Below are 22,213 nucleotides of genomic sequence, written 5' to 3'. Positions count from 1 at the left end.
CCCCAATTTTTGGTCCAAGTGTATTCCATAGGTTCTGAATAGAAGCATTCATTGAAAACCAAATTGTACATCTGTTCCGATCTTTATCCAACCCCTCTCCACCACACACACCATATTCTTTTGTACCTGCCCATGTTTTATCTTGTTTTTAAATCAGAGAAGTTTTTTTGTGGAGGGGTGGGACAAGATTTACAGAGGAGAGAGAAAGGAAGTTTCTCATTAGATTTATGAAATTGGTTAATTGTTGCAGTTCAAATGTCACATTTTTTAAAAAAATAATAATTAAAATACAGTCTTAAGAAGGGGAAATGTGACTAATTCTGGCGACTTTGGTGCACTAACACACACACACATCCTCGCAGTCTTAGCTTAAAAATAATAATAATAAATTCATTCCAAAATAACTGCAAGTGGCTGTAGACCACAGCCTTATAAGGCTTTGCACAGTGTCACCAGAGGAAAAATCATTAGCTGTTTGCTTCCTGCTTTGTAGAAGAGCAAGAAATAGGTCACACGCTTCATTGAGTAACTATCAATATTTCACTTTCATTCTTGATAAAGGAGTGAAAGCGAGGCTTTGCTTTTTATCATGAGAGAGAAATGTCATTTTCCAGTAGATGAAAAATTATTAAAATCCCAGCTCTGCCCATATATAATTTGGAATATATTAAGTATCAGAATAAGGAACTGGTCTGTAGAAGAATCCATGAGCGACACAGTTAGAAAGCCAGAAATGTGGAATGCCTGAAAATAATACTACTTAAAATAGATCATGCTGTATTATTTCAGGAGTAGCCAGTTGGCTGGGACTGAGGAGAGCTGGAGTCTAGCAACATCTGCAGGGCACCATGTTGGCTACCCCTGTATTGCTTACTACAAAGGAGGCAGGGAACCCAAAACTACAAGACAAACTTGTGAAAACGCCGTTTAGGACAGACATAAGAAAGTAGTTCTTCATTTAAGGAACTTGTAGCCACATGAGGTGGTGGTGAATGGCAGTTTAGATGTCCTGAACAGTCCTATGTAGTATACACAGAAATTACAGATCCTGCCACAATTGGGATTCCTCCCCACTTCTGAAGTTTCAACCCCGTCCTGCGAAGGAAGCATCAACAGAAGCTTTCTTCCTGAGGGTAGCAGCAGGTGTCTGGGGGACATTTTCACTGGGACTGCAGCACAGGAGAGGGTGAAATCTCCCTCTTCACATGGTATAGTCTCAATCCTGATCACTCACTTCCATCTCCATGGTTGTTTATTCAGAAGGTGGTGGTGGTGGGGATAGATATGTTAAACACAACCACACATTTAACCTCACTTCAGTTTGCTGCTAGCTTCTAACCAAGGCCTGGAGCTTCCCCCAATCTTTTGAAAATGCTCTGAAGGCCAACATTTTGTCTCAGCCAGCCCCAGTGTTCGAATGAGGATCAGGATTTGAAATGGAAGCCAGGAGATCACATAGCAATCTGCTTGGACTTGAGACTACAGGGATGGTCTCATTCAATGCTATGCAGTAAATAAGTAAGTTAAACTCTTGCCCACGGTGTAGGGAACACTCTCCCAATCTCACCTGCACAAATCCTTACTATACAGAGGCATTATCTATGCATTTCCAAAGCAGCCTACTAAGTTTATCATCATGAGACAGAAACTGGGAGAGGTTTCCACATTCTTTGGCTGAATTGTAAGGATTGTCCTGATGTCCTTCAAATTCAAAAATAAACACCCCCTTTAACATATTTATCTTGAATTCCTGTGGTTTGTTTTTTTATCCAGGAGCACTCACTCTGTGCCACATTTATCACGATAGCATTTAAGCAATTACATGCGTTACAAGGAATCCTCCACAGAATAGGCCCTGAATTAGTGAAGATCTCTAATGCCCTATTAGCAAAACTCGCTCACCAGTATATACCAAAACCACTCCAAAAAGGAAGGCCGGGAATCAGTTTCTTTCTGTTAGAAATCCACATCTCCCATTAGGGAACTTATTTCTCTCAAGGCCATTTAGAAAAATGGGACCCACGCTCACTTGGTGAGCATCACAGGAATGGAACTCTGGTTTGTTGGGAATGTTTGTTTCTTTGAGAGAACACAGAGAAGGATGCAACCAAACTGGCAATCAAGAGAAAGAATCCCCCACCACACCCCCAGCGAGAGCAGAAAGCAAAATGCAGGCAACGCCGCCTACCTCCTCAAGGTGAGGGTATTCAACCACTGATGGGCAGCAGCAACAGCCCACTACCATCTGTCATGCAGAACGTAGGGAAACGGAGTCACATTGTGACAGAGACAAGAGAAAAGAGTTACCTGAAAGTCTTCACATATTGTGGGCTGAGCTAATAGCCAAGAAGGGCCGCTAAGCACTCCAGGAGAACACAATCCTTTAAAAGGGGGTGGAAAACATCTGCCCCATGGGTTAAAAATGCGGCCCTCTAGGCCCTTGAAACTTTCCCCCAGCTGTGCCCTCCCACCCATCTCACTGCTCTGCCTCACCACAAGAGTGCCTTTGCCTGCCTGGAATGTGTCCTTGTTTGCAGGATGATAATAATAATAATAATTTATTTATACCCCGACCATCTGGCTGGGTTTCCCCAGCCACCTGGGCAGCTTCCAACAGAATATTAAAATACAATAATCTATTAAACATTAAAAGCTTCCCTAAACAGATAGAGAGCAGTGTGGGATAGTGTCAAAACCTCTGGCTTTTGTGAGGCTGGAATCCAGCCTGCTGTTCTACCCATTGCTCAGTCTACCTTTGCCTCTGGCCTCACCCACCACTGGCATGTGCCCACCCTTCCAAGGTTGCCTGTAAGGTAACATAGTCTTCAGGCTGAAAGAGATTCCCCACTCCTGGTCTGAAATGTTGCCAACAGGTATACCACCTCAGATACAGAAGAGCTGCTTCACTAGGCACAGATGCCCATTTTTTGGAGGTGAAATTTCTGCAATGGGTTCTGCCTTGACTTTGGGGGTGGAAGAAACCAGCCAGCTTTTCAAACCCCCGCTGAACTTAAAGATGATGGCTTCAGTCCCACAGTCTTGAGCATGCACTCAGTGGGGCCAAGCAAGCGTACGTGACTGATTGCACAATGGCTGGGGAAGTGGTTTCGAGTGTTGCTTGTAGGTTTTTGTTTCGTATTGTGTGCAAAGAGGATGTGGCCATTTTTCAATGGAAAGCACACAATTAATTTTTCTGTTGACCAGTATAATAAGAGTCAAACATGGGGGGGGGGCAGGGAACGCCATCCAAAAATGTTGCCAAATGCTTTCGGTTGGACAATGGCCCTGGGAAGCCAAAGAGACTGAGGTTGTGTCTCCAAGGCTTTGCCTACATCTGCATGGTGCAGAAGTGCAACAGGAGGGCAGCATTAACATCTTCCCACAATACACACTCACACTAAACGTCACATTATGCACTTTCATAAGAATGCCATTTGCTATTCAGGTCAGCATTCCCTTTTCTAGAAAATTTCTCAGCTGATATTATAAGAAGGCAGCACTAGCAACATAATCTGTCCCACTTTCACAGGGAAAGACCAGCCAAGAAAATGTACAGGCGTTCAGCCACATATCCTCCACTTCACTGTATAAACAAAATTCCCAAGCAAATGAGAGCCAGTGTGGTATGGTGGATAGAGTGTTGAAATAGGACTGGGAGCCCAGGGTTCAAATTCCCATTCATGCACAAAGTTACTGCATGATTTGGGGCCAGTCACAATCTCTCCGCCTCCGCTACTCTACAAGTTTTGATATAGTTTGCGTTGGGGTGAAGACTATGTATACTACTTTTGAGGTGCTTGAAGTAAAATGGACTATAAATACAATCAAATGAATAAACAAACTAGGTAACTTACTATGATACTTGGTAGCTCAGAAGTGAGTTTGTACTTACTTTAAATGTAAGGTAATAAAAACAGAGGCTAAAAAGACTCTTTAGCCCTCACCTTCTTGCAATGGCACAAAAGAGAGCCAACAGGCTGAGAAATAAAGAAGCCTTAGAGTCCCACTGATTCCTGACCTCCCCACCCCCCAAATTACTCTATAGTTAAATGATAAATTAATTCCACGACTGTCAATCTTATATATACCCAACATGGCAACATCCATGCACAAGGGGGGAGTGTCAACAGGCTTGGGGAAAACTCAAGGTTTACAAAATATTTTAATGAGGCTAATTTTAAGGAGTCATATTTATATTTCAGTATTTACATTGCTCTGTGCTCCACAAAGATTGCATCAGTAATGTTTAGGATACCCCAATAAGGCATTTGGAGAGAGAAACAGAGGCACAGAGAGGGGGGTGGGGGAAGCATGCCTGAAGAGACGTTGGCTGACTTGAGACTGGAACTTCTCACCACACCATCAGGGACTACAATGGATTAACTCAACACACTGCTGAGGCAGGAAGGAGGCATTAAGTGTTTACTTTTTCTGAAAATGGTTGCATTACAAGCTGCTGGGTGAAGTGGCTTCTATAGAACGACAGTAGCTCTTCCTCTTAAAAAAAGGCTTTGAGCTTGAAGTGAGAGCTGGCACATGCAAGAGAAGGAGCTCCATAAGGAAAACATAACTGTGGGGGAGGAGGAACACACATCACCAAGCCTACCATCTTCTCAGTGTAAGACTCCTGGGAATCTGAGTACGTACTGAGGGCAAGTGAAGAGAAGAAACAGGAACGGCAAATAAATGCAGAACCATTTGAGAAAACGGTTCATTGTAGAAGACAATGGATAATGCTATATGCAGTGTATTGGGGAATTGTCACCAAAAAAAGTGAAATAGACTTTGAGGAGGACAAGGGCCTACCATCTCACTGCTGGAGGCCAGGGAATGAAGATCCTTGGAGCACGTGCAAAACAAAATGGCAACCAGGTTAGCTCTGTACTAAAGCCCTCCAGAAAGGAGGTTCACCAATACAGAAATGGATCAGAGTTTGAGCCACACTAAAGAAAGTCTTTGCGGTATCTAAACGTTTTAGCAAACCCTGACATTGTGCACAAGACAGTAAAATAGTTTCATGCATTTAGCACAGGCCTTCTAATGGAGTTCATTCACACAGGGTTACTTTCACAAAAACTAGAAGGAATGCCACACAATTCCTTCATAGAGAAATATGCAGAGAAGATGAAGAAGAAAGCAAAATACAGAATGGCCACATTCAGATTATCTTATTTGGCTTAATAACAATATTATTGAAAGGACTTGATTGCTATATGAACATATTATAATTGCTAATTCCATGAATAACTCTCTTAAATTAATGATAATGTTTGGTTTTGCTTATAATATGTGTATGGTATTTTCAGGCCTTCAGTAACCTATACTTTGTTTTGTTATATTGTTTCTTTTGGGAAAAAGGTATCATTGAAGAAAGACACAAAGAACAAATTAAAAAATAATGAGCCTTTTGGCCATGCACACAGCACTTTGCTCGTCCCTGTGAATGGACTACAATTAACCAGGAAGTCTCTACTTAACCACAGTTTCATGTTTCCTCTGATCCAAGAAACTATGTTTACCAGTTACAGAACAAGTCAGGATTATAAACCACAGGTTGCAGTTGGTTTAGAATCTTCCCTAACAGATAAGATGTGGTTAACCTGCAATGGAAAACACTGGGATCTACTCTTTGGATAATTTCCAAAGAAGACCATGTTTGATACACGGACTTGTGGACTAGCACAGTACAATAAAGTACTGACTTAAATTGAATAAGCGAAGCCATCGTGCTTTAGGGTTCAGAACCACCTGTCAGTCACAGACTCTGCAGTGGAACGAAGAGGCCCACTTGGTTCAAGTGACAGCATTTATTGACAGAATAATGTTTTTCGAGGTAACATGACTCTGAGCATCAGCCAGTTTTCCTGAACGGAGACATGGACTATGGGTCAGCGCATCAACCTCCATCTCCTAAAAAGAAATCTGCCAGCAACTTTTGTTACCATAAATGCTACTTTCTCCAGACACATTTCACGTCTAGTATGGCAAGCGGGTGAATGGGAGGCTGGTTTGGGCCCCTAGTTGTTCACAGTGTGATCCTATGTATGTCTACTCAGAAGAAAGCCCTATTGACTTTGGTGGGACATACAACCAGGTAACTGTGTCTAGAGGGTTGCAGCCTTGGACCCTGAAAAGGAAATGCTAAACTGTTCTCTCTCTGTCTCTGAAGATAAACATTACAATAAAAAGTTCTAAGAGAAACTACAATTCTGTCTTAAGAAATCACTCCTATGTTAATTTGAGCTAAAGAACTATGCAGGTTTCAGATGGGCTAAAGAACTTTCAAGTGCATTTTTATGTTCTGTTACAAGAAACCAGAATAAGATGGAAGGGTTTAATGCTGAAAGTCCGGAAATTCCCAAGTCTTAAGCCTGCCCTTGGAACTCAGCCAAATATGGTATCAATCATTTCTCTACTTCTCTTTGGTAAACATCCACAATCAGAGTAATCTTAATGGTATGCACTAAAAGCACAAAATATTGCCTCCCCAAGAGTCAGTAGCACCTTTACACCTGAGATTTCAGAAGGAAATCTGCACTGGTGTAACATTTGGATTATTTGACAGCCCATTTTTTCTAACTCTATAGAACAAGGTATACGACTGAAGTCTTCGCATTCATTCTTGGGTATTTCTGAACTAACACAAATTACTGCCATTTCAGAGACACCGTCCAGTACTGCGTGCCACACTCCAAATACCTTGCACACTTGCCTTGACACACACATTGAAGTCCCCATTTTTATTTCTATGCCTCTCCAAATTAACAAATGTTTTAAAGTGATATAATTGTCATAATTGCCAAATGATTTATTATACAGAGTAGAACATTTCAATGGTGGCCACATTCAAAAACTTTCCAACCTGGCATGCACATTCTAGCGCACAGCACAGCAGTCATTCAAAATGGTTTTTAGATACTGCATAGAGTTTTCATATTCATTGTAGAGAACGATCCCATGAAAACCTCACAGCTTTCTCTATGATGCATTTTAACCACAGCTTTTTTTTCAGAGTGAACTTGGCAGAACGCAGTTCCAGCACCTCTCAGGTGGGTGCCATTGCCATTCTAAGAGAAAGAAGGAGGCATTCATGGTGAGTTCCAGCACCTCTTTTTTGATAAAAATAGTACTGATTTTAACCAAATCCATCCTATCCAAGGCAGGGGTGCCAACTTGAATTAAATATTTGGCGGGGGGGAGGGGGGAGCTAAGCCTCACACCACATAACTGATCACAAAACACGATACATGCCCACCATCTGAATGGCAGTGCCCATCAACTTTTGGGGGGTGCCCCCCTCAATTATTTTATTGGAGGGGTGTGCAAAGGTACCTTGGTCTCTAGGAGTTGGCTCCTATGATCCATGGGCACTTCTAATTTGCAATTTACTACTGCTTTCAAAACCTTTGAAATTTGTATTATATTTAAAAGTGATGTGGGGGGAGGGAGGGGAAACCTTCTTAACGTCCTTTGGATTTGAAGAACAGGAGTGCAAAAGGATTTGGCCTTCAAGCATTTCACATGGGCAAACAGCTGTGCACAGCCAAAACGATCTTATGCAAGAAGACTGACGCCTTTTTTGCTGCACAGGGATGAAGGGATATTAAGAATAAAACCTGGGAGCAAGTTTTTAGTGAACTCAAAGGGACTTACTTCTGAGTAAACATGCACAGGGCGGTGCTGTTAAATTGTCCCATTTCCCTTAGGCTACTTACACAGCTTGCTTTTCCAACACTGATGTGACTCTGATGCAAGAACATGACAGAGTACTACGACAGAGAGCTTTTGAAAAGAACAACACTAGTTTTGAGAGCATTCAACCTGAACACTAGAAGGTTGGGAAAGAAACGCCGAGATGTGCCTAATGGGCCACCTGAATTCCGTCCTGGGAAGTCAGGCAAGTCACAGAAAAGCAACACTCCAAACACTCAGCAACCTCTCTCTTGGGGTGAAAGAGCACAGAAGCACTGCACAAACAGGCACTCATGCGTTAGGCACAGAAAGGCAAGCATGGAAGAAATACAACTCACAGCACACTGATTTCCACCACCTCCCTTTAAAGAAGCAGAGCCCCCCTTCTAGCACCAGCTAAAATCCACTGCTTGATTATGAAACCTGCAGTCAATAACGTGTGCCATTTTCCCTACTGGTCCAGAACTGTTATCACCAGCCATTTGCCTCCAGTAAACAAACAGGTCAAGGCTAGCAGAGGCTTATCAATGGGGATCTGCTAGCGTTCTTTACCTAATTGTCGAGTCTAATAAATTCTGCCCCTCAGTCTACTTAGACATGCCAAGGGCACTTGAAAACTAAGGCAGAGAGAGAAAGGGGCAATCTTAAGTTTTAAAGGGCTTAGCGAAGCCGGGGACAGGGATGGGCCCTTACATGTTAAATGCCTAACATGATGCTAGCACCTTGAGATACAAAGATTGCCCAGTTAAACCTCTCTCTGTGTGTGCGTCACTAATACTTGAGCCTATGGAAAAGATACCAGTACTAATACGTATTTCAGGCTTTTGTCGTCAGAGCTCTGCCCTTCACTCAAGGAAATTGGAAATACAGAGAAATGATAGAAAGCAAGCAACAAAAAGCACTTACCTGGGCTGTTTTACCCTGCAAGACACAGGCAAAAAGCAGCTTAAATCAAACAAAACTAAAATAAGGCTCGTAGCAAGGCAACTCTGAACAAGAACATTGCTACTTCTGTAAAACAAGACAGAAGGCACAAGCCTGCCTGGACCTGGGCTTTCTACCCAGGCACCTCTTAGGCCAGTTGTGATGGCACAGTGGCAAGAGAGAGATGTTCTGTATGTGCTCAGAAGTGCTGTCTTCTGTAATAACAAGTTAAGGAATAACAGGAGACTTGGTTTCTGGACTGAAAATCCATTCCAGAGCAAGGTTACATAGCTGTTGTCTCATTAAGCAGCAAGGCAAGAATTGTCCTTAATGAGAGGCGTCTCCATTCACTAACATGCATCAGGAGGCAATGATACCCAAGTGCATGCTGGATGGGACAATCCCTGCACCTTGACAAGGGTGCAATAAATCCTTGGCAGTGCTAGAAAAAAAGGGGCAAAATGGAGCATGAGAGGAGGGATTTAAGAGAACTGTCCCTTGGCTTTGTACCATCAGTTCCAAAATGGAAAACTGGGAGGATGGAATCAGAGCTTCTGAACCCCACAGCCCAGAAATGTGGATGCTTTAAACAATATCTTGTCCTTACAGTTGGGCCAACAGCATGAATGTCTTTCCAAATGGAGAGCATGTGGTGCAGCACAGCGCATAAGCTCCCAAGCTCAATTCCTCTCTCGAATAGAGGGTCAGCAGAGACCTTGGCTCAAGAGCTGGGAGAGAAGCTGCAAGGACTTGCTAGGCAAAACGGAGCAATGCCTCAACTCTGTACCAAGCAGCTCCTTGTGGGTTGCATCCAGTTGGTGTCCCCTCCACTAATAGAAGGCCCCTTCCCCCTGTGACCCCCTCAAGCTGGGCAACAGTTTGGGAGGTGGAAACTGCTGAGGATGGCGTTGATCCCTCTGATGCTGGCAGGAGACTCTGGAGTGTCCCAGGACAAGGGGACAGAGAGAATGTATCTGCCTGCCCAGGGAAAATTCATTTACTTCTGTTTGCGCATTATGGCATCCAACCAGGAGCACGAACAGTTGCAATCGCAGGCGAATTCTGTCTACAAAGTACTCTCTCTGTGTTGTCAGGAGATGTGAGGGAGGCAGGGAGAGAGGCCACTGTTTAGGCTTTCACCGGTGATAACCAATTCTGACATCTCTCCTGCCACAGTGACAACAGAGGCCCTGCACGTTGACCCAGGAAAAAGAAGCTCTGAACAGAGAAGGACTCTCTGTCCTAACAACTCAGCCGTGCAGGGATGGCGATGGGCAGAGGCAGAGCTGGGCGCCTGTCAGCAGAAATATCGACATGCATATTCAGAGAAGGGTGCAGAACAAGAGGTGATAACTGGGCTGGGATAATTTCGACTGACTTGCTGAACAAGGAAATGAAAGGTGGGTGGGCAGAAAGAGGCTGTAGGGCTGTATCTTTTGTACATGGGTCTGATATGTTAGGGGGCTGGTTGTGATGGAATGGTGGTGAAAGAATGGTCTTCTGCACATACTTGAAGATATTGCCTTCTGCAATATGTGGAAGTGTAATGGGCAGGGCAAGCTGATTACAAAGACAAGGGTCGAGGAAGGCAGGAACTGCTGGGGTGAGCTGCATTTTTAAAAATGGCAAACTCTAAGCTGTGTGGAGTTGATCAGATTTATCCATTCTCTGAGTGTCAGTCCTTATGCAGCCAAAACAACCCCATCTATGCACAAAAAAGGACCTAACATCAGGTCTGGGTGAACCCCAAAAGTTTGCAAATGTACAAAAAAAGGGTGCAAAACTTAAGCGGGGAAGTGAATCTCAAAAAACAGCCCAATGAAAACTAAACACGCTCAGTGGCCATGGAATGGGGAGAGGAGGGAAAGGAACTAGGGGAGAAGAGGGGGGGAATGGCACGGCCAGCATCGTTCCACGCTGCAACACTTTGCTGTGGATGTTATCTGCATATACTGTGAGCGATCTCAATTTCTCCAAGCTCAAGAGAGAAACATCAGTGGGCTTGGGGAAAAGTTTGCAGAATGACAAAATATTTGGTGGGGGGAAGGAAACCCTTGCTAGGGAAATCCCCAAACAAAATTATGCATGCTTAGTCAGCTGGAATGCTTACTCCGACTATGTGGAAGGGGGGGGTAGACAGAAAACTGGGGGCAGCGAGGGTGGAGTGGAGTGCCCTGAGAGAGCCTGTGACTAGAAAGGCTCACTCCACACCGCAACATTTGGTGCAAGCTCCAGTAGTCTACATAAAATGACACTTGGTTTCAATATTTATGGAACTTTCCCAACATACAGAACGTTGAAATCAGGTACACACAAAGCTCTAGGTAAACTCTGATTATTAGAGAAAAATGGGTGGGAGGGAGGGACATTTGTATGTTTGGTGCCTAAAATGCACACCCCCACCTCTAACTTAGAGGCAAGATTGCTACCCAACTATTAGCATCCCGGTCCTCTATGTGGTCAGTACAGATACTGAGGGGGTGTGGCAAACAAGTAACACAGACAAGAAATAAGTCACTCTTTGGAGCACTAAGTTTAGGGAGGGAGAAATTATCCTGCATTGGTTTTTTCCAGTCCACACCAGCTGAACGTCAATCCAAGTAACATCCCCCAGAACAGCAAATCCTTTTCAGCGTTTCCAGCAAAACACGATACAATTTGGTGCTTCTCTTGCACTCCTAACACCGAGCAAAAGAGGTATAATTTTTTTAATGATTTAAATTTAGACCATGACAGAAGCTTAAAGACAGAAACAAATGCAGAGGAATTTGGGAGACCTGACTTAACGAAACTAAATTTAGAGAGAATCCATTTTTGGGGTAGTTCTTCCACATCCTCCCTCCCTCGACTCCAAAGCAAGTGTTCCTTTGCCATCCTTCCTGCCTTCCCCTGTATTCCACCCACTCTAATTCTCTGCTTTTTAACAGACAGAAACCTTTTTCTTTCTTTTTTTACAAAAAAAAAAAAAAATGACTTCTCCAAACCAACTCTCTTCCCCAGTCCATGTCCCTCAATCTCACTGATGTGGTGCAGCCATTGTTGTTTTAAACACCTCTTGTCCATTCCTCTGGCTTATTCCTGGGGGGAACCACTGGCCCCACCTCAGTCCATGTCCCTCTTCTGCAGTGGGGACAGGGCGTTCCTGGCTCTTCCCTGCTTTCCCTTTTCCACCCACTCTCACCTTTATAAAAACACAATGTTAAGTCTCCCGGAAAGTGTTTGCCGCACATTTAAGTGTTTATCTTACTGCACTTATAAGCTCATTTTAGAAACAGCTGAAAGCAATTTATTTCTGCCTGTTTTCAGGCTTCTGCATTAGCCCTTCTGGGAGAGAACGATAACATCCCAAAGGCTTAAGTCGGTGCAAACGACAACACTGGCTGCTGCACCAATAGCTGCTAAATCACCATTTGAGCTGACCATCATCTGTGGCTGGGAGATCGGAGCTGTCAAGAGTCAAATCAGAAAAACTGTCTGTATACTGTATAGACATATTATACTAAAGGAGCAAGTGGCAATGGAAAACAATGCATGGAAGACTCAAATGGTGAAGGCGATAATGAAATAATACAAAGTGAGAATTCTATTATTGAATAGTTACTGCATTTGTGTAAGGTAATGGCCCATATAACTTTCTAAATCCCTGTAAAGTGCTGTGCCATCATCTTAACTTGGATAGCATTTTTTGCTTAACCTTGGAAGGCTATCTGATTCTACTCCCCACTCTCAGGCACAGAATAGGACCTCAGCTCTGAACCAATTGATAATTTATATCAACCGCAGTTCCATGAAGGTCTCAGATTGCCTTAAAGCAGAGATGGGGAAACCTGTTCCCTTCAGATGCTGTTGGACTCCAATTCCCATCAGCCCCAGCCAGCATGGCCAATGGTCAGAGATCATGGGAATTCTGCAGCAACTGGAGGGCCAGAAATTCCCTGCCCCTCTCAGGATTAATTTCTCCTTCTTCACTGCTTACCCCACAGGAGTAGGATGCCAGCATTATGGCTGTGAGAAGGGACAACTGTACGGGGAGACTACTCAGTAGAGTAGTCAGAATTAACTGATTGACTACCAAAAATGATCTTGGCCGAATAAACCCAGAAAGCCATCAGAAAGCTACAGGAGCACACTTGTCCCATGTTTGGTTCAGGCAGATTAAATGCTGTGCCCTAAATTAGTGCTGACATGATTGTTGTGTAGAATTTGGCTGCACAGTGGTTGCAAAGCTCCTACTGGACAGCGCCTGTGACGGAAACTGCACTGGTTGGGGGCACGGATTCATCTCCCCATATGGCTATGTTCTGGGACCAACAAAGGTGGGCAACTGAGAAAACACAACAGCGAGGCATGAAGCAGATAAGGAGAAACTGCAGAAACAGACTCTACAAGGGGGAAATGGCACAGGAATGGAAATTTGGAGGCCGGGAGGAGAAACTATACCCATAGTAATTTGTGCCTTGAGAAGCTTTCCAACCAATACGTATTGCAAATTTTCAGTTTCCTTAGCCAGTGTGCACAGCCCAAAGAGAGGTGGCGGAGGAGGGGACACTGTTATGGCCACCCCTCTCTGCCACCAGCAACAAGGCTTTATCCCTCAATCTAATAGAATGCACACTGGAAGTCGCTCTGCTTGCTCTATGACGCATAATAGTGCCAAGGGAAAATCATGATTAGCTGGGCAGGATCACCAAGCAATCGTTTGGATCAGTGCCATGATGTGCTGCCTCTCACCTCATTGATGCGGATCTGCTGGAGCTCTTGTTCAGCTGCAGTCAGAGGAGCCGGAGCAGAGTAGGACGACACGTGCTTCTGGTAACCGCTGAGCGAGATGTCTTCCTGTAGTCAGACAGAGGTGGTGATGTAGCAGCCACAGATATGGTTCAAAGTACAACAGAGATGAACGGGGGCGCATTTTCTTATGGGCTACATGGGTCAATGGCTGTGAACCTTACACACAAAGGCAACTCTGGTCAATGTTATCAGCTGGCTTTGGTGTGCAGGGCCAGAAATAGAAACTCACTATTAGCATCAACGCTCTTGACAAGCTCTCGTTTAAAACTGCAACATAGCACACATCGCTAAAAGGGGCCATCACCTACAGTGGTACCTCGCAAGACGAAATTAATTCGTTCTGCGAGTTTTTTCGCCTTGCGATTTTTTTCGTCTTGCGGAGCACGGATTTTGGAAAAGCTTCAAAAATCACCAAAGTCTTCAAAAACCTCAAAAAAGGCTACCACACCGCGTGCTATGAGTTGCTCCTCGAAGTCAAGTCGCAACTGCACCCCCTGAATGCAAGGTTTCAAGAAAAAGGAAACAAACTTGCAAGACAAAGGAAACAAACTTGCAAGATGTTTCCGTCTTGCGAAGCAAGCCCATAGGGAAATCCGTCTTGCAAAGCAACTCAAAAAACGAAAAACTCTTTCGTCTTGCGAGTTTTTCGTCTTACGAGGCATTCGTCTTGCAAGGTACCACTGTATTTCCAACATGGTAAAAGAGCACTTAATGCATTAACTCATGGGTAAGCAAACTAAGGCCTGGGGGCCAGATGCGGCCCAATCGCCTTCTCAATCCAGCCTGTGGACGGTCCGAAAACCAGCTTGTTTTTACATGAGTAGAATGTGTGCTTTTATTTAAAATGCATCTCTGGGTTATTTGTGGGACACAGTAATTTGTTCATCCCCCCCCCCCCAAATATAGTCCAGCCCCCCACAAGGTCTGGGGGACAGTGGACCAGCCCCCTGCTGAAAAAGTTTGCTGACCCCTGCTAACCGATGAAAGAAAAAGGAGCAGTAGTGGCTGGCAGGTGGTGAAGGCAGAATAGTGTTGCTTACCTGGCTTCCCAAATCTGTGCATGACGCCTGGTTACTGAGAGAAGAGGGGCAAGGAAGCAGGTAGCTCAGCACAGTGCGGCTGCAGCAGTGGAGTCGACTCAATGCTCTGGCCACTGCCCCTACACAGAGCTCTCCACTTCTCAGTAATTGGCAGCACCATGAGCCACTGAGAAGTCAGGTAAACAATGTCGCCCTGCCCTGACAGCTGCTACTGGAAAGGAGTTCTTCGGTCAGTTTCACTACGATTCAGAAACAAGAGCATGGAATGCATTTGTATGAAATGCTAGACCATGGTGTAGTGCAACAAGACTGAACCTGTGCAAGTCACGGGCACATGTGTTCTCCCCCCCCCCCCACAGAGCATCCATGAGAAAAAGTGCAGAAACATCTGTTCTTGATTAACCAGGGTAAGCATAGAAATCTAAATGGTGGTTCAACTTAACTATGGCTTTCTAAAACAAGCCAGCTTAATAAACCATGGTTCATCAAGCTGGTTTTATTTGGAGCAAACCATAGTTAAAATCAACCTACTGTTTGCCCAGGTTCAGACCTAATGCTAGGCTGCGCTTAGAGAAAAATGGAAGCAAAAGCTTTCCAGTTCTTCCCTGTGGCCAACCGCAGAGACTCCTCCACCGAAAGAAGATTGCAGGTGTTGGCAAAAAGCCCATACACATTTGACTCTGCTTCTGGAGGCATGGGGACCAGCCAATGCTCAAACTGGTTAACAGCATAGAATCACAATGTTTTCAATGTAAAAGGCATAGCTTAAAAGAATAAATATGCCACCACTGAGAGGAACTTGTCCAGTGTTAGCTGGTCAAGTACACTGGGCTTAGTATTAGATTTTCTGTCAAATGACAGGCATGTCTTGAGGATTTCACAGTTATATATAACTACTGAAGGTTGCAGACAAACAGAAACGCAAGATTCCTCCCACGCAATATAGTGTGATCTCATTTCGTGAGCAATGCTGCCACCTTATGGTGCTTTCCTAGAAAGCCACAGTGCCATGAAAACCATGGCTAGCAAACCAGGGTTTGCTATTGCATCGTGTGTAGAATCATGGACTACCCAAGTTTCATATCAGTACATCAGTACACCCACACAAAAGGAAGTGCTCAAACTTGATGTTAAGCCTATGCACCTCCTTTCCTTTCTGTCTTTCATCCATCTATCCATCCACCCACCTAGGAGTACTGCTCTAATTATGGAGAGGAAAGGTAGAGACAGGGCCTTATTGAAGACCATACAGCCCAAACTCTGACCCTCACCAAGTGTGGATCCAAAAGGATTAAAAATAATAATCATCACAAATTAAATAAATCTGTGGTGGGGGAAAATGGGAAACACTGACGATCTCAGTTAGTTTAAGAACTTAAGAAACCTGTTGTATCAGGCCAAAGGTCCATCATCCTGTTCACACAGTAGCTACCTTGATGCCCATGGAAAGCCCAAAAGCAGGACATGAGAGCAACAGCCAGAGGAATACTGCCATAGGTTTTTTTTACCTATGTCATTTTAAACTTTGATATGAATGGTGTATCCTTAGTTTTAGATTTTGATTTATGTGGAAATTGTTTCTCATTTGGTTGTGAATTTTTTTTTGATGTGGTTTATTTATTGTTTATGACTTTTATAGGGACGCAGGTGGTGCTGTGGGTTAAAGCCTCAGCGCCTAGGGCTTGCCGATCGAAAGGTCGGCGGTTCGAATCCCTGCGGCGGGGTGCGCTCCCGCTGCTCGGTCCCAGCGCCTGCCAACCTAGCAGTTCGAAAGCACCTCCGGGTGCAAGTAGATAAATAGGGACCGCTTACCAGCGGGAAGATAAACGGCGTTTCCGTGTGCGGCTCTGGCTCTGGCTCTGGCTCTGGCCAGAGCAGCGATGTCACGCTGGCCACGTGACCCGGAAGTGTCTCCGGACAGCGCTGGCCCCTGGCCTCTTAAGTGAGATGGGCGCACAACCCCAGAGTCTGTCAAGACTGGCCCATACGGGCAGGGGTACCTTTACCTTTACCTTTTTATGACTTTTGTAAAATACAGTTTTATACAGTTTGTATATGATGTTTGTTAATGTGTGGTGTGCTATGCCTAATAAAGGATTTTGAATTTGAATTTGAATTTGACTTTTGTAATTATGTAAATCTTGTTATGATGTAAGCCGCCTTGAGCATTGTTTTTTTAACTGTGGAAAGGCGGCATACAAATAAAAAAAAATGATGATAACAGTGGAGGTCAAACAGTGCCATCATGGCTAGTAGCCACTGATAGCTTCATCTTCCAGTTTCCCAGAAAGCTTTTATTACTACTGTTAACACACTTGATTTTCTTCTGCCTTAAAGAACTACTCAAAGGGGGTGTGGGGGAGGGGGTTAAATTGACCCAGAAAAATGCCTGCCTTCTAGATGTAAGGTTCTGAGCAACACGGTACAAGACAACAATGGCTAAGGCTCTTCCTGACGGCCCTGCTGCATATTGCCGTACCTTAACTGTTCCAAAGAGCTCGTCCTTCACATGCCCTCCTCCAAACTCTTTCTTCACTGTTGCTCTGGTTGCTGCATAGAGCATCTTCAGTCTAACCTGGACATACAGAGAGAAACATCAGTGACAAGGAAAAGTCATTCCATGACTATGAAAACAGAAGAAGAAGAAGAAGAAGAAGAAGAAGAAGAAGAAGAAGAAGAAGAAGAAGAAGAAGAAGAAGCAGCAGCAGCCTATCAGACTGGGTTGCCCCAACAACTCTGGGTGGCTCCCAACACAATATTAAAAACACAATAAAACATCGGCCATTAAAAACTTCCCTAAACAGGGCTGCCTTCAGATGTTTTCTAAAAGTCATATACTGAATTATCTGTCTGACATCTGATGGGACGGTGTTCAACAGGGCAGGCACCACTACCGAAAAGGCCCTCTGCTTGGTTCCCTTTAACTTCACAGCTCACAATGAGGGAACCGCCAGAAGGCCCTCAGAAATGGACGTTGGTGTCCAGGCTGAACGATGAGGGTGGAGATGCTCCTTTAGGGCATACAGTGCCGAGGCCATTTAGGGCTTTAAAGGTCAGCACCAACACTTTGAATTGTACTTGGAAATGTACTGGGAGCCAGTGAAGATCCTTTAGGATTGGTGTTATATGGTCCCGGCTGCCGCTCCCAGTCAATAGTCTAGCTGCCACACTCTGTATGAGTTGTAGTTTCCAAGTAACTTTCAAAGGTAGCCCTACATAGAGCACAATGCAGTAGTCTCCTAATTACAATGGTCATGGAATGCTGTAACTGCAGGGTTTTACATTTGTGGGTTCTGAGCACATTCTTTATTAGGGAATATGTCCCCTTGCTAATATTTTTAGATAGCCATCTTCAAACTACTGTTCCAAAATACATCCAGACAGACTAGAAAGTCAACCATGTGAGGGCTTGCAAGTATAAAATCTATAGGGCTGCCAATATAAGCAATTACACAGAGTCAATTGAACTGGCAGCTATTCCCCAGGAGGTATTATGGATGATCTTATCACAGAGTTCAACATCAGGACTTGGGGGATGGTTAGCAACTATTGTTCCTATTACTGTAACCTTTTTACCTTAACTGACTTCACAGCTAGCAGGGTTTTATGTTTTAATAACTGGGCAAAATATTCAAGTTTATTGATACTTGGGTTAACCTCCACCCCCGGCCGACGGGAAAAAATCCCTTGACCCTCTCTCATACTGTTGGTGGCTATGTATGAATGCTGTTAGCACAGGTAAGACACAGAAATATACGTACTGTATTTCAATATAAAAATATTTATACTCTGCCATTTGAATTAAAAATAAAAATCTTCAAAGCAGCTCAAATTTAAAATCCAAATATTTTTTAAACTATGAATAAGGCAAAATGCCACAAGCAGAACAGAAGAAAATTAGTAACTCATTAGTTAAATGGTAAAAAGAAAGTCAGCAGGACACACCTATTGTATTCCCTCAAACTCAGTCCTGCAGACCTTCTGAAAAAAGCACCTCCTTTGCTGCCTGTCTGAATGTTAGCACAGTAAAACTTCCCAGGAAGGAGTTCCACAATTCTGGCAACATTTTTGGTGCCACTGTTAAAAAGACCTTGTTCCAGAGAGTAACCATACACTACACTGAAGAGAAGAAAAGGCTCCAGATCAGAACCACCACGGAAAATCTCAAAATACAGGCAAATTCATATGGGAGCCCCAAGGATTCACAGCAACCTTCCCCAACCTGAGGCCCCCTTAGATGTTGCTGGACTCCAGCTCCCATCATCCCTGACTATTGGCTATGCTGTCTGGGTCTGATGGGAACTGGAGTCCAACAACATCTGAAGGCCACAGGTTGGGAGAGGATAATTTAGGAGTTTTATGATTTTGTATTATTAAAATATTTATCAACTTCACTTTCATAGAAAATGTAACGAGGTGGTGATTTAAACACGGGTGCCGATTTAAACATGGGCGCCATATGTTCCCCTTCAGCTAACTATAGACAGAATTCTGGCGGTGTCAATCTCCACACAACCCCTCCATATTCTAGCCATCGAAGGTTTTAACTATGCAAAAACAATTTTAGAGTAATGTGTGGTCTGTGTTTTATTTGTTTATACTGCCCTTCCTTGTGTGTGTGGTGACCAGGGTCAGGGCTTTACTTGTGGTGTTACTTCTTCAGCAGCTGTGGAACTCCTTCCCTCCTGAGATATGGCTGGTGCCACCATACGTACCTTGCTTTCTGCCACCGTCTAAAAACATACCTATTCACCCCAGGCTTTTGTAGGGGAGTGAGCTTTTAGGTGGAGTTTTGCAAACAGGTGTTTTAAAAAGGCTGTCTTATTTCAGCTGGCTCTGGTGTTTAAATTGTTGGCTTAAGTGTACAAATTGTGTTTTTACCAATTTTTATTGTAACCTGCCCTGTAATGATTTTTTGATGAAGGGTGGCATAGAAATGCATTCAATACATAAACAGAGGAGAATGTTTCCACTGATTTAGCTGATGATCCTTTAAAGAAACCTGGGGTGATCTGGGAAAGAGCTAGGGAAAAAGAATGGGAGCACTTCTCACAGAAATGACAAGCCACGTTAAAACATTGCCTCTGTTGGCCTCCAGATGGCATGCTAGTCTAATAAGAGCAGAGATTATAGGAGCAAGAATTCTGCAAGATTCTTTCAGAGTAGTTCACAACACAAATGCCTGGGAATGCAAGAATGTGTAAATGGCAGAAGTACAACCCTCCGTATTTACCCTTGTCCACAGAAATATTATATGATGAAACAATAGGATACGTTAAGTCCCTAAGGTTATCATCTCTGTTTGTAGGGGTTTTTTTTATCAAGTGATGGTCCATTTGACTGTTCTTTGAAGTCTGTTTTGAATGAATGCCTAAACATGATGAGAAAGAATCACCTCCAATTTCCACATGATATTAAACCAGGGGGAGGGAACCCCTGGCCTATGGGCTGATCATAGCCCTCTAGGCCATGTTCCCCAAACTGTGCCCGCCTGCTCATCACTGGTGACGTCAGCTGGTGGGCGGAAGGACCGTGTTCAGTCTTGCATTGGCTGCACGATCCTCTTCCCAGCAGGGAACAGGACCTGCCTTTTCACCTACAACCCACTGCATAAACCAGCTACCCATGCCACTTCAGCTCTGAGCCCTAGGAGGCGAAAGTCAAGCAGAACCAAAGCAGAGGCTTACAGGAGAGTTGTCAGGAGACCAGGAGATGAAGAGCCACTCGTAGCCCTGTGCATTCTGGGTGTCCAGGCGGTAGAGGATGTAGCATGGCTGCAGCTCATCCAGCAGCGGCAGCACAAAGGAGTCGTAGTCCTTATCCCAACGTCGAGACAGTTCTTTGTAGGCTCCAAGCACCAACTGCTCTGCAAGTTGGATGGGGCAGGGCAGAGAAAAAAAAAGAACTGTCAGCAAAAAGATGCGGCACTTAAACGCAGCATCGGTCATTTACAACCAGGGCTCAAGGAACCTTTTGCAGCCCCAGAACCACATGCAGGCAACTTTCTGGAGGTTACAGGACAGTGGAGGGCAGAGCCTTTGTCTTTGTACAGTGGGCTGTATACATCTCAGCCATGCAAGCCAAAAGTTTCTACACCTGCCTACCCACCCTGCCAAAAAGAGAGAGGAAAATTATCAAGGATGCATTCTAGCCAGGCAAAAGCACCTGAGGAGGGTGTGATGAAGAGAGCTGGAGGGAGGCTGGGAGGTCTGGGGGGCTGCAGTTGGGCCACCCAGGCCTGTTCTAAATCAAGGGTGAGGAACTTGCCACCTTCTCCCGCCAACCCAGATTCTTTGGTAAGGCCCACACATGCTTGGTTCATCATCATCATCATCATCATCATCATCATCATCATTTGTTGAAGCTATGCTCAAGGCAGCTTACAACATGACAAGATTTACATAATTACAAACATAACAGAAGTCATAAACAATAAATAAAATGCATCAAAAAGTACACAACTTAATGGAAACAATTTCCACATAAATCATAAGATCTGAAACTAAAGATACAACAACATCAATAACAGCAACAGCTGTCTCAACTCCCCGTAAACAATACTCCAGCCCAAGAATCTGTTCAACAGCCTCAGCTTTTGTAGCTGGAGTCAGTCAGCACTCCACTCTCCCAGGCCAGATGGGAAAGGAACAGTAAGGCAGGGTGCTTACAGCCAATATGGTCTCATTTAAAACAACACAGATAAAAATTAAGAACAGTTGAAAAGAGGAGTCCTCGGTGCTAAGCAGCAGCCACAGTCCTTGTGAAGTCTGTCAGGCCAAGTGGAAGGAGGCAAGGGCAGGGCAGTTCAGGCCCTAGGCAGGCAGTCCTCCTTGGTTGCAATTACAAGCATCTTGGCTTTCCTTCCTTCTGAGAACCCCTGCTCACTCTTTTTGGTCAGAGAGACAGATCTGAGCACTTTGTGGGCAAAAAGTTCTGCCACGTTCCCTATGGTTGAAAAGAGGCGATAGTTCTGTTTCATGGGTTATGGAAAAATAAAAGGAGTTGGGTGCAAAGACAGAACGTCTGCATTATGTATTGGTCTTCTTCACCCCCAAGAGCACAACTCTAGGAACACAGCAGGAATGGCAGACCTGTGATCCTAGAGCCGCTCTCCTTCACTGTTGAGAACAACACCCTTATTCTCCATCACGGAACTGAGGGGGGAAATCTGTTCATGGAAGTGCCTCTTGAACGGACTGCATAAGGTTACAGAAGAGATTGGAAGGGGCACAGAAGAGATGCAGAAAGCGCAAGGACCGTGTGCCTCCCTCTTCCCCCAACCCCAGCATGCTGCTGTCAGACTGCAACTCTGGCAGGGCAAGAGTTTTCAAAAGCGAGACCCATCCCTGCCTGTGTTTCTTCTCAGCATATATTGGAACACCCATTTTATGTTGACACAGCTGTAAGGTTATGGACAATCCCTTTTGAAATACAAAGGGCCATCTGGCAATGATAATAACCTGGCAGTCCTATAGATTACATAATGAAACCAGCTCCTATGTATGTGTATAAAAAAGAAGCCCGGCCTAGAGACTTTGCCACCGACAAAGGGAACACTAATACTCTGAGTCATGACTTGCTTTGCTACATGCAGAAAGTGTCAGGTTCAAATCTAACACCTCTACTTAAGAGTATTGGGTAGGGAAAATACCTGTGTGCCTGAGACCTTCTAATCAGGATAGACTGTCCAGTACATGGGACAACAGTTGGCTCCAATATAAGGCAGCTTCATGGGATTTTATGTTGGGGGGAAACAGAAAACCTTT

The 22,213-nt window shown here is 44.3% G+C and overlaps 1 protein-coding gene and 1 long non-coding RNA gene across 4 annotated transcripts in view; one reads left to right on the top strand and one right to left on the bottom strand.

The window, feature by feature from the left end:
* Positions 1-22,213, bottom strand: part of TWF2 (twinfilin actin binding protein 2) — a 59,254-nt gene that overhangs the window by 4,809 nt on the left and 32,232 nt on the right. Inside the window, exons 3-8 of one of the 3 annotated variants that reach the window (XM_079967242.1) lie at positions 20,135-20,313; positions 16,927-17,022; positions 13,348-13,452; positions 8,599-8,613; positions 4,807-4,839; positions 2,189-2,245 (exon numbers count right to left, since the gene is read on the bottom strand). In XM_079967242.1, coding sequence (XP_079823368.1) covers positions 2,189-2,245; positions 4,807-4,839; positions 8,599-8,613; positions 13,348-13,452; positions 16,927-17,022; positions 20,135-20,313 — 485 coding nt within the window. The remainder of the gene's footprint in view (positions 1-2,188; positions 2,246-4,806; positions 4,840-8,598; positions 8,614-13,347; positions 13,453-16,926; positions 17,023-20,134; positions 20,314-22,213) is intronic. The other 2 variants (XM_079967243.1, XM_079967244.1) reach the window with 2 other exon arrangements.
* LOC307211036 lies at positions 8,624-21,940 on the top strand. The gene is made up of 2 exons (XR_013836253.1): positions 8,624-12,088; positions 21,506-21,940. It is a non-coding gene; the product is annotated as an uncharacterized lncRNA (long non-coding RNA).

Source organism: Podarcis cretensis, assembly GCF_951804945.1.
Source record: "Podarcis cretensis genome assembly, chromosome: 2".
NCBI lineage: Eukaryota > Metazoa > Chordata > Lepidosauria > Squamata > Lacertidae > Podarcis > Podarcis cretensis.
The sequence above is the reverse complement of the archived record's forward strand: the minus strand, read 5'-3'. Positions and strand labels throughout refer to the sequence as shown.